Source organism: Haemaphysalis longicornis, unplaced genomic scaffold (assembly GCF_048455015.1).
Source record: "Haemaphysalis longicornis isolate Haplotype H1 unplaced genomic scaffold, Haemaphysalis longicornis Haplotype H1 scaffold_12, whole genome shotgun sequence".
In the NCBI taxonomy this organism is placed as follows: Eukaryota; Metazoa; Arthropoda; class Arachnida; order Ixodida; family Ixodidae; genus Haemaphysalis; species Haemaphysalis longicornis.
In genome coordinates this window covers 33643944-33657415 of record NW_027526225.1, presented here as the reverse complement: position 1 = coordinate 33657415, position 13472 = coordinate 33643944, and the positions used below count along the sequence as shown (strand labels likewise).

Genomic DNA, 13472 nt, shown 5'->3' with positions numbered 1-13472 from the left:
GAAGTGTGTCGTAGTACATAAAACGATTACGCCCGCAGCACCAATATCATATACGAACAAATGAGAACAAACTCTGTGAAAACAACGCACACATGAGGAAAATCACTGAATAACACGATTTCTTTCGAAATGAAGTTAGCGCGCCATGGCTAGCAGCCCAGCAAAAAAAAAAAAACCCCAAGGGGACGGCAAAAAATATCAAGTTCCCCGGAGTGAAGGTTATATAGGCGTTGCAGTCTATGAAGAGGAGAACATCTGCTAAGTTGTGCAGCTATGTGGAAAGCGTGGTTAAGCCTTGTTGCATTTTTCGGGACACGAAAACCGATTTCTGCAAGCAGTTACGGGCATGAAATTGTACCATGAAGCAGTTTGTATAAGAAAAGAAGGTCTGAACGGGTTCGCCGGTAATAATCAATCAATCAATAAATTAATCAATCAACCTTTATTTTCGGTGCCCAGGAACAACCCTAAGGTCTTGGTGCTGGCACACTATATACAAAACATTAATAAAAGAAACGTAGAACAGCACGGCACAACACACAAAATCCTCGAGATGACAGAAAAAATAAAGTAAAAATACTTACCGAAATTCAGAAAAAAAGCAAAAAAACAGTGTTGCAAGCTATGGCCCTCGGCCAGCGAAACGTTCAAGGCACTTGAGAAAAGGAAATATACAACAAAATACACACTGCGTATGATAGAGACAGAGTGTACATATAAAACGAGAGTTTAGATTTCTTAAAAGTTACAATGCAATAAAGTATTAGCGTAAAACGAGCGATGTCTTTGCAATGTCCCATCTTGTCGAGACACACAACAAACATAGCAACACGTTTGACAGAAAAATAGCGAAAAAACAATGGCAGGAGTATAGACATAAATGATCAGACCAACAAATCGCAGAGATAATAAAAATGACGAATGAATCAACCTATTAATTGTTTAATAGTGTGTCTAGGAACGATGTGCTGGTGCGGAAAGAAGAGTGCATATCTCAGAAAAAATATAGAAAATAGCATTGTTTAGTCTGAACGAGAATGAGACACTTTGAGATACACACACGCCGACACACGCACATGACCCGCGCACATATGCAAACAAGGCAAGGCAACAAGACATGATGGAAACCCTGTACACTGAAACATGTAAACCGGAAAAAGATATTAGCTAAAAATCACGCCACAATGAAGGCATAAAACTTACATACACAAGTGAATCATCGAAACAATTAGCTTACATACATAGACAAACCTAAACCCGGCAGCATAAAGTGTGTGAGTTGAAGTTACATACTAGGGCAAGCAAACTACTCCTGGTTTGTCAAGCTACGCAGTTCCTTACAATAATAATAATAATAATAATAATAATAATAATAATCATATTCAATCAATCAATCAACCTTTATTTTCGGTGCCCAGGAACAACCCTAGGGTCTTGGTACTGGTACGCCATATACAAAACACACATAAAAACAAACTAAAAACAAGACAACACAACACACAAAACCATATGCATGACAGAAACAATAAAGTAAAAATAGTTACAGAAATCTCAGAAAGCAAAACAGCAAAAAAAGAAATAGGAGGCCTAGCATTGCAAGCCATAACACTCGAGCAGCGAAACGTTCAAGGCACGTGAAAAATAAGAAATACAAGTAAATACTCACTGAACATGACAGAGATAGGTTATACGGATAAAACGAAGGTTTTATAACAAAATGTTAGGAAGTTTCAACATGGAAAGAAGAAGTTCAGCATTGCAAGCACTGACACTCAAACCTACAGAAATTCAAGCAAGGAAAAACCAGGAAAAGTGAAAAACAAACAAGCAAAACATGATTTGCTAAAATAAATACGGCACATAAATTTGGAATGACAAACAGGCACTTAAACTACAACAGTTTTCAAGTCATTAGAGAACAAAGAGAAAGAGCTCGGGCATATATCAAGATGATCGGAATATTCATTATATGCACATTGCATTGTGCAGATGCACGAGCGTCTTCTTCTTAAAGCATCTGTTCTAAAAGTTCCAAATGTTCGGACAAGTTTTTTCGGCAAGTTGACATTGATAAGTGTAACCAAGTCGTCAAACATAATATCCCTATGAAGAAGTTTATAAAGAAAGATAATATCAGCTCGCATTCGTCGACACCAAAGGGAGGATGACTTTTCAGAAAAGGCACACTGCCGTTCGTGTCTTCTTGCACATGACGGAAGCGGTGCTTAAAGAAAAAAAGGGACTTATTTTGAACCCTTTCGATACGGTCACTATTGGACTTGCAAGTTCCATTCCAAACAACAGAAACGTATTCGAGAAGAGGTAAGCAGAGAGCCGAATACAACTTTTAGAAAGGAAGAGGACCTTTCAACTCCCTATAATAGCTGCAAACAGCACCCAGACATCGAAGAGAGCGACGCGTAATTTGTGTAACGTGGAAAGAGAAAGTCAGAAAAGAATCAAATAGTACTCCCAAGTCTCGAATTTCGGTCACCCTCGGCAATGCAGTGCTTGAAATTTTATAAGAATATTGCAGCTGTTGAGTTTTCTACTATAGGAGACAACTTTCATTTATGAGGGGTTCAAAATTAGGTCCTTTTTGGTGCGCCAACGATGGAATGACGCGATATCAGCCTGAAGATAATTACAGTCATGAATATTACGCACTTCTCTGAAGATTTGCATATCATCAGCGTACAACAAAAAAGAATAATTTTTAATTGCATAAGCAACATAGTTAATGAAAATGGAAAAAAGCAGGGGACCCAAAATGGAGCCCTGGGGTACACCACTGGTTGCTTTATATCTAAATGGAGTTTGACCGTTAACACTTGCATAGCAATATCGCTGCTGGAGATAGCAATGTATAAGGCCCACCAAACAAGCGTGGACATCTAACAGGATGAGCTTGGCAAGCAGTAACGAGTGGATGACTACATCAAAGGCCTTGCTCATGTCACAGTAGACCAATTCAAGCTGGCTTCTACCAACAATTACTGGGACAGCCTGCTCCATGAATGTATGTATGTATGTATGTATGTATGTATGTATGTATGTATGTATGTATGTATGTATGTATGTATGTATGTATGTATGTATGTATGTATGTATGTATGTATGTATGTATGTATGTATTATTTTGTACGTATGTACGTGTGCACGTATGTGCGTAAAGTATTATAATTACCCCATTCAATGACGAATTTTTCCGCGTTCGCGGTGCGATGGGTGGCGACAAAGGACAGACAGCTTCACAACTGTGCGAATATTCTGGAAAAAGATATCCATGTCAAGTCCTTGATAGGATGCGACCACTACCTCTGCACAGTGGCAATAATAATCGATGCGGCAGCATTCCTGTGGTAAACTACAGAATACTGTGATTGCAGCATAGCCATACTCAGCCACTGCACTCACATTACACACCAATGTACAAGAACTTGAAAATTTGAACTTCTCCCAGATTTAACCTCAGAACTGCCGCCTCTGGTGTCCCTATGTGTTATGATTTGGGTGAGGACGTATCCGGCGAATGACCTTGACTGTAGGCACCACGCTTGGCGTTTTATTGATATCGGTGGGTGGCTGGACAAATTAATCAGTGCGTTTCAAAGAATATCCTGCTATCTCAAACCCACCAGCTGGTGCTGATATACCAAAGGCAGCAGAGGCTTGCTACCGACCCAGGAAGAGTACGTGCGAACCGATTAGGATGACAGTGAAAACTATTTCGAGCGAAAAATGTGTAAGTGGTTTCTAACATTTACGCTACATATACTAGACACTGTGGCGTTCCAGCGCCGCTCAGCCTACATCGCACCAGAGGCGAGACGTATGCCGACTACAGGGGCCCCCGCCGTAGACGTGTCACCAAGTGTCGCGCCTGAGCAGGCATAATGTGCAACACGGCTATCGTGTTCAATGGTTCATAAACACCACACCAAGAGAGTTGGTTACCCAGGTACCTCTTCTGGGAGAAATTATAACCGTGCAGTCTGTTTTGATTGGTCATGTGCGTTGTTGCCACTGCCTCGCCGCCCCAGGCTATCGTATCTGTGTTCGCAACGAACACAACTTTTTTTTTTTTTTTGCAGAGCACAACTGGGCTCAAATGAACAATAATTTCTACAGGAACTTCTCTCGATTCTTCACTGTGTGACAGTTTCATCACGTTTCTATTGGCAATTCGTTTTTGTTTTACTGCTTGCAGAACCCAGGTCGCGAACAATGGTCCTGCTGGAGCGTCAGCGTCATCCTCGAAGCGGATGGGGTGTATGAGAAAAATAAGGAATTTAACCTCACACAGTCCGGGTTCACGTCCGTGGAGGAGCACCACATCCCAGTGAAGCCGTACACCCGTGCAATCATCCGTTTGAAACTGAGAACGCCCAACAACAAGCACAGCCCATGGACCCAGAAGTACAATGTCACCTCGGCAGAAGACGGTAACGTTATACTTATGGTGGGAGAGGAGACAACAGCTCGCATAGGGTGGAAGAATTTTTTCGGACAAAACAAGTGCTGCGCTGCTAAACAAAGATAATCAATAATGAGTCTTTAGGGAACCAGAATTACATTAGGGAGTTTAGCATAGCGTTACCGTGTTTACGTTACCATTTACCGTGTTAGCGAGAGTCTATTGCGCATGCGCGAGAGTTGCCGTGAACGGTAACTTAGCGGCACAGGCTTTACCATCGCCAGCGAGCTCCCTGAGCAGACGAAGTGTACCGTCACGTATTGATTGCAGCAAATGCAGTGCGCTCACCGGTTTATGCTTGGTACAGCCGAAAAAAGTAATCTCAGTTGATGCTGATTATTACGTGTTTCTTGTTAAATTATACTCAGGAAAGCGACAGACGACCATTTTTATCAGACAGGCGAGCAAAAAATTCCTTCCTTACACGTGCTAAGCCTTGCCCGCCTCAAACAGTTCAGATACGTTTGTAAGCTTCCAAAGTGCTTTTAGGCCTCCGAAATTGTGCTGTGCAAGGTAGTGTAGGTTATTGGGTAATTACTACGACATATTTTACTAATTTCTTGCGTAAATATTTAGCGCGGGGGCGAATTTTATTGTACCTTGATGCTAACTCTACTCAGTAGATGGCGCCACCAACATATTTTCTTTTAAAGCTCTACAAGTGGTGGCTACCGTATTCTCAAAACAACTACAGTTAGTGTTAATGCTTCACCCGAAAATTGAAATATTCAAGTTTCTTTAAACGAATGTAAATAGATGAGCAACAAAATTATGCGTGATTTGATTTGAGACTAATTCATCACATGTCACTACCTTCGCCACGGTGGCCGGAATACGCAAACCGCAAACCGAGTGCTAAAGCGTGTCCTACCGTTTTCAGCGGTAAACGGAAACTCCGTCTTCCGGTAACACGGTTAACGGTAACGCAAACACGGTAACAATATGCTATAACTGCCTATTCAGAGCCAAGTACGGCCTTCCGTACGTAGTGCGGCCACTAGTTGGTCATCAACAGTCCTTTTCCACGACATTTATCTGCGCGTACGCTTGCAGGAGACGCAATTACTTTTGGTGACTTGTGCTTGTCGGAATCGTCGCTTTTGACGGATGCCAGAGAAACGCCGGCCCAAAGTCCAAATCATATAGTTTTTTAGTAAGTATACTAGAGAGCCAACTTACCCTGAGAATCCATTTCGTCGTGGAGGGTATTGGTAAGACCACAGCTTCAAACATGGGCTTGGCACGACAATTGGATTCTTAAGCGGCTTTGAGGATTTGCTTTCTTCACTACGCATTAACTCGCCTACGAGCTACGAGGTACGCAATCCTCCCTGTTCGAGGATTGAACTAACGTTTCGACCGGGGTCCGGTCGAAACGTTATTTCAATCATCGTTTTCATACGTATGGCTACTCTCTCGTGTTGCTGAAACCAACCAAATCCCGGAACGTATTCATCGCCATATATATATATATATATATATATATATATATATATATATGTGTGTGTGTGTGTGTGTGTGTGTGTGTGTGTGTGTGTGTGTGTGTGTGTGTGTGTGTAATAGTCGAACCATACCCCTATGCCTTCTTTGGCGTTGTAGACTGCCGGCATTTCTTTCTGTATTTCCTAACGAGCCCCTCATTTCCAAACCTTATTATCTTGCGAAAGCTTAGCGAGGGCCTCGGTTCTGGCAGCCTTGATGCCAAGGTAGCATAACAGGGTTTCCCACCAGTTACCCGCATATGACAGGCTGTAGACGTTGGCGTCATGCCCCGGGGGTTGAAAAGAAGGTCCCCTTTTCCCCGTGTAGTCTCAGTGGCGCTGGCTACCACCCTCAAGCGTCAGATACAGTTGTAGTAAATATAAATACCCCAGAAAGTGAAGGAGAACACAGTCGCCCAGATAGCCGCATCGGTAAGGCATTCGAGATCTAATCGAAGGGCGTGGGTTCGGTCCTCACTCTGGACGCGTGTTTTTCTTTCTTTCTTTCTCAAGCAATTAATAGAAAAATAATGTAACGTCACTAACGGTAAAAAATAGTCTAACCATTCCCCTATGCCTTCTTTGGCGTTGTAGACTGCCGGCATTTCTTTATATATATATATATATATAAGAAATGAGGGGCTCGTTGAAAATAACACAGAAATATCGTTTGGCAGTCAAGAAATCCTCGGAAAGAAAAGGGGAGGTAATGGTAGGTCATTGAAACAGATAAAGAATTTGGAAAGAAAGAAAGAAAGTGGAGAAAAAATGCCCGCCAGGTGGGATCCGAACCCACGACCTCCAGAATACCGGTCTTGTGCGATAACCACTACGCTACCCACGGGGCTATTTTTCCCCTAAACTTTCTGGGGTATTTATGTCAATGTAATTTTTTCCTGTGCTTCGGGGTGGCAGCCAGCGCCACTCTGACTACTCGGGGTGAAGGAGACCTTCTTTTTAACCCCCGGGCCGTGACTCGAGTGTCTACGACATGTCGACAGTGGTCGACCAGCGTTGAACCCTCTTAAGCCTCCTATGGCACCAAGAATGCCAGAACAGAGGTCCTCGTTATGCATGTAGCGAATCAGAATAGGAAATGACTGGCTCGTTGAAGATAAGACAGAAATAAAGTGTGGCAGTCAAGAAAACCTCGGAAATCTTAGAGGAGGATATGGTAGGTCATTGAAAGAGATAAAGAATTTGGAAAGAAAGAAAGTGGAGAAAAAATGCCCGCCAGCTGGGATCCGAACCCACGACCTCCAGAATACCGGTCTGGTGCGATAAGCACTATGCTACCGGCGGGGCTATTTTTCCCCTCCACTTTCTCGGGTATTTATGTCAATGTAATTTTTTCCTGTGCTTCGGGGTGGTAGCCAGCGCCGCTCTGACTTTTCGGGGTGAAGGAAACCTTCTTTTTAACCCCCGGCTCTGACTCGAGTGTCTAAGACACCTCGGGAGTGGTCGACCAGCGTTGAACCCTCTTAAGCTTCCTATGGCACCAATACTGCCAGAACAGAGGCCTTCGCTATGCATGTAGCGAATCAGAATAGGAAATGAGGGGCTCGTTTAAAATAACACAGAAATAAAGTTTGTCAGTCAAGAAAACCTCGGAAAGCAAAGGGGAGGATATGGTAGGTCATTGAAACAGATAAAGAATTTGGAAAGAAAGTGTAGAAAAACTGCCCGCCAGGTGGGATCCGAACTTCAAGTTGGCTTCAAGTTGCCCGATGAAAATGTTGGCATAGGTCGGCGCGAACGGAGTACCCATGCTGGTTCCAAAAACGTGCAAAAAGTAAGAAGAATCAAATTCAAAATAAATGAGAGTGAATACTAGTTTTAACAAACTTATGTACACTTCTGACGCGTGTTGGTGTGTGTTCTCTGATAGAGCTTTTGAAATAGCTTTGATTCCTTCGACGAAAGGGATGTTTGTATACAATGCGGCAACGTCAAGAGTAACAAGGGGGGTTCCACTGGGTAGGCGCACTCCCTTATTTATCTCTTCTATTATGCGCAGGAAGTGGGGGTGTCCGGAACGAATGAAGGAAGAAGAGTCGGAATGTCGGATAGGTAATGATTCAGAAACAGAGAGAATGCTTCTGTTGTGGTATTGTTATTCGAAACTATGGGTCTGCCAGGAATGTCGGCAGTGAACAATTATTCAACGGTGACTTTGTGGACTTTGAGGAGGAGGTAAAAACGTCCTGCATGCTTATTATTCGGTTTCATTAAATTTAAGTCACTGGTCGTTATTAATTCTCTAGATTGCAGATCTGTGAAGCTCTGAAGGATTTTTAGGCTCTATTCCCGGCTCGGACCGTTATCTAAGGGCTTGTAGTGGCAAGGGTTATTGAGCTGCCTATAAGCTTCATCTTTGTATTTTCCCATAGGTAAAACAACTACGCTACCACTTTTGTCGGCTGGCTTTATGACTATGTCAGTTCTGGCTGATAGGCTATTCAGGGTAACTTCTTCCGACTGAGTTAGGTTCTTGCGCTTCTTTGATCGCTTAGTTGTTGCCAATAGTGCAGCCAAAATATTGGCAACAACTAAGCGATTAAACAAGCGCAAGAACCTAACTCCGCTGACGTTCAGCTTCGCGTGCCTTCATAGTATCAGCAGCTTCTTGACGTAGTTTGAATGAGTGAAGGACATAAGGCGCGTTTGTTGCACATGCTCCCGTCTCGGTTTGTAGCGCAGTGGGAAGAGCGCCACGTACCTGCCGTTGCGGCCAGAGAGTCGTGGGATCGAAACCGGGCGGCGCCTAACTACTTCTTTTTATAGTGTACTGCGCTGACGTCCGGCTGAACTCTGACCGGGCTGAAGAGACGCGCATGCGCGGTAGAGTGCGGACTGCGGACAACAACAAGCGAGGGAGGGACACAGCCCCGAGCATGGGATGCTTCGCATCTAAAAGTCTCTGAAGTTCCTGTTGGCATGCCGGGGTGGTCTTGTTGTTGGGGGCAAAGCAGGTTCGAACGAAGTGACTTCGACGGGAAGCTCGAGGTACGCGGGCTTGAGTCGTTCAATGGCCATGGTGTCGTGGGTTTCACTGATGTCCACGAGAAAAGTAGTCGGGTGACGTTGAACGACCGTATAGGGGCCGAGCCAATGAGGCCGCAATGGTCCTCGGACGGGTCCGTAGCGCACGAACTCATGCGTGGCAGTTTTGAGGTCAGGGAGCGTGTTAGTCATCGGGTACCTTGCAAGGCGTGTGGGTTGAGACCTGAAGGTGCCGAAAAACCTCTCGTAGGTGATCGACGTAGGCACTTGCAGAGACAGGTTGCGAAGACTCGTCGAACAAGTTCACTGGCAAACGCAAAGGTGTACCATATACCAGCTCAGCAGACGTGCACGAGAGGTTCACTTCATACACGCTCCGGATTCCGAGGAGCGTCATTGGCAGTCGTTGGATCCACTCGGTTGGGCATCCGCGCGCTGTGAGTGAAGACTTGGGGTGTCTGTGGAAACGTTCGACGAGGCCGTTTGACTGCGGGTGGTACGCAGCTGTTCGGAGACGAGTCGTTCCGAGAAGGTGTAGTTGTTCTGTGAACAGGGACGACTAGAGCTGCCGGCCGCGATCGGTGACAACAGTGGAAGGGCATCCTTAGCGCGACACCCAGCTATAGACAAAGGCTGAAGCTACTGTGGAGGCCGTTTGTCAGGAAGAGGGCAGGCTTCGGGCCAACGTGTGAAGCGGTCAACACCGGTCACGATGTACCGGTAACCTTGGCTAGGAGGCAGGGGGCCGACGAGGTCATTATGAACGACTGAAAAATGTTCAACCCGACTGACGAATGGCTTGGCAGGGTGAACGGAATGGCATTGGACTTTTGAACGCTGGCACAGCGTGCAGGCTCGTACCCAGTCTCGAATGTCAGCGTTCATACGTGGTGACGATGTGAAGCAGGTAGGAAGGCTCGGAGAATACCTGTGGACGTGTCGAAGATGATGGTCACATTACGAAACGGTACATCATCAAGCTTGAGTTCGGTAGGTGCTCCACGTAGACGGAAGAGCTCGTTGTCGTTGGCTTGCGTCGTATCCAGTTCGTGTACGTCAAGCGGGGCGGTAGGTGCTTCCTGCATTCTTGGTGAAATGGCATTAACATCGTCCATGCGGCTCAGAGCGTCTGCGGGGAATCGGCCACCCCACTTAAGTGCTGGATGTCGGACGTGAACGCCGAGAGGTATGCCAGTTGACGCACCTCTCGTGGAGTGTAGAGGGTGTCAGGGCGGTTCAAGGCGAACGTGAGCGGCTTGTGATCGGTTAAGATCGTGAAATTGTGTCCTCCGAGGTGACATTTGAAGTGACGAACAGCGAGGTACATGGCTCTAGATTAACCTCGGTGGCGTGTTCGGTAGGGTCACCAGTTGTAGGGCGCTATGCCGGGCGAGAGAAAGGAGGCTCAGGCAGGACGACCGTTCGTCGCAAGTCAAACCCAGATTCTATTTTGTGAGCACCAGCGAGACCCCCGTGTCCTCGTACGCTCGCGCGGCCGCGCAGCCTGTGACCATGTCGATCGGGCTGCTGCGCGAGGAGCGGCGCTCGATCAAGCGATGTCGCTGGAGCTGCTGCTACACACACATACATACATACATACATACATACATACATACATACATACATACATACATATACACACACACATATACATACATACATACATACATACATACATACATACATACATACATACATACATACATACATACATACATGCATACATACATACATACATACATACATACATACATACATACATACATACATACAGACAAACATATATACATACATACATACATGCACACACACTTACATGCATATATACATGAACGCACACATAAATTATTTCATACATAAATACATACATACATACATACATACATACATACATACATGCGTACATACATGACCACATATATACATGCATGCATACATAGAAACGTACATACATAGTCTTTGTCAAGTCTGTAGACCAAGCCGGAAACACACCGGATGCAAAAATTCAATGTACAAGATTACATCACGAGCGAGGGTGAGTTTTTATGCCGGAAAGCTAGAGAAAATACCTTTTATTACTGTCACATTATTTTCTCACAATTGAAGTAAAGCTTATTTTTGAATTCTTTGCGGTCTATAAGGCTTCGTATTGGCGTAGAAAATTTTGAGCAGGGTGTACATACGTGCATACGCACATTCATACACGCATACATACATACATACATACATACATACATACATACACACACACACACATACATACATACATACATGCATACATGCATACATACAGAAATAAAGTATGGCAGTCAAGAAAACCTCGGAAAGCAAAGGGGAGGATATGGTAGGTCATTGAAACAGATAAAGAATTTGGAAAGAAAGTGGAGAAAAAAATGCCCGCCAGGTAGGATCCGAACCCACGACCTCCAGAATACCAGTCTGGTGCGATAACCACTACGCTACCGGCGGAGCTATTTTTCCCCTCCACTTTAAGGGGTATTTATGGCAATGTAATTTTTTCCTGTGCTTGGGGGTGGCAGCCAGCGCCACTCCGACTTCTCAGGGTGAAGGGGACCTTCTTTTTAACCCCCGGGCTGTGACTCGAGTGTCTGCGACATGTCGAGAGTGGTCGACCAGCGTTGAACCCTCTTAAGCTTCCTATGGCACCAAGACTGCCAGAACAGAGGCCCTCGCGATGCATGTAGCGAATCAGAATAGGAAATGAGGGGCTCGTTGAAAATGAGACAGAGATAATGTCTGGCAGTCAAGAAAACCTCGGAAAGCAAAGGGGAGGATATGGTAGGTCATTGAAACAGATAAAGAATTTGGAAAGAACGTGGAGAAAAAATGCCTGCCAGGTGGGATCCGAACCCACGACCTCCAAAATACCGGTCTGGTGCGATAACCACTACGAAACCGGCGTGGCTATTTTCCCCCTCCACTTTCTGTGGTATTTATGTCAATGCAATATTTTCCTGTGCTTGGGGGTGGCAGCCAGACCTCTCCGACTTGTGTATACATACATACATACATACATACATACATACATACATACATACATACATACATACATACATACATACATACATACATACATACATACATACATACATACATACATACATACATAAATGCATACATACATGCATTCATACATACTGAAATTCTTGTAATGTACATGGTAGTGGTCTGGCTTGTGAAGCTAAATCGACGAAGTGGAGCTTCATACGTAGAATAATTCGATTTTTTGTGTACTTCTGATAGATCCATCACAACACATTCTATTGAGATATATTAGAATGCATTTTGATGGAATCTTGGAGACGTTTTTACTTTAAAACAGAAAAGAAATTAAGAAACGTTTTTCAATTTTGCACTACATGCTTTCTCAGTGGCGCAATTGTGGGAACACTGAAAAATTAGTGTGTTAACTGCATGTTGTGTTATGATGACGTGGAGGTATAGGCACCACTACAATCGCATAGTCCTGTTTCTTGGAGGTAGCATTTGTCAGTGGCCGCCAATTGCGCAAGCAAGATTCTGCGATGCCCTATAAACCCCGCAAGCACGTGGATGGGTGTCGCCACTGCTTCAACTGTTCTTATCTCTATAATGTATTTTTGGTTACCGATGATATCGCTATTTTTTTGTATTGCGGCAAAGCAACCTTTTAATAGACCAAACATGCATTTTGTTTTCGTGGGCCCCTTAAGCAGTTACGTTCACAAATACGTGCTATAGAATCTTCGGAAATTGACAGTATGGTACCAAGTTTGGGTCAGCGGTTTGAACGAGAGAAGCTGTTTTAAAACAAAGGTTTATATGCAAGGCAAAAGGAAATGTTGTGTTCCGAAAAAAAATCATCCAGGGCAACCCCAGCGCATGCGCGGAAAAAACCAGGTTGGAAAGGCCTTAGAAGTAAAGGGAAAGGGATTGGCTGGGTTTACAGATGACGAGGCTCCACTCTCGCATCTACAGGCCTTGGTAACTGGGAACGACGAATCGGAGAGAGCGAGCAATCCAAACGCAGCAGCGAGCGACTCCGTGAAGCACAACTGGAGCGACGACGGCCGGCAGGGGGCAGCGGCGGTGTGCGCGGAGACGCATGTTGCAGCTAGGGTACACAAAAATTTCACACCGCTCTTTTGTGAACAAGAATGCTCTCCTAAGAGACCATGAAGACAAAATGCATGTTTGGTTTTCTCAAAAGGTTGTTTTGCCCCAACACAAAAATGCCGATGCAATCGGTTACCCAAAAATACATTATAGATAATGGGTCCACCATCTGTGCTGCGTGCACGGGTGAATTTTAATACGCATTTGTTTGCGCCGTAAGCCAACAATACCGATTCCCCGTGGCTCTAGACCGGCAGAGCAGCTGCTGTGAATATCGGGAAAACACTTTTAAATACCGTCTCATCTTTTAAAAAGCCGTGATTAAAACAGGCTTTTTAAAAGATGAGACTTTGGCGTTCCCATGTGGTGAGGTAGACAGTGGGTTTTTTTTATTT

General features: G+C 44.6%; 1 protein-coding gene across 3 annotated transcripts in view; it reads left to right on the top strand.

Annotated features, from left to right (window-relative positions):
• LOC144162553 (receptor-type tyrosine-protein phosphatase kappa-like) overlaps positions 1-13472 on the top strand; it is a 616238-nt gene that overhangs the window by 78184 nt on the left and 524582 nt on the right. For all 3 annotated transcript variants that reach the window (XM_077693141.1, XM_077693140.1, XM_077693142.1), the window contains exon 8: positions 4211-4445. In XM_077693141.1, the coding sequence (XP_077549267.1) occupies positions 4211-4445 (235 nt within the window). The remainder of the gene's footprint in view (positions 1-4210; positions 4446-13472) is intronic.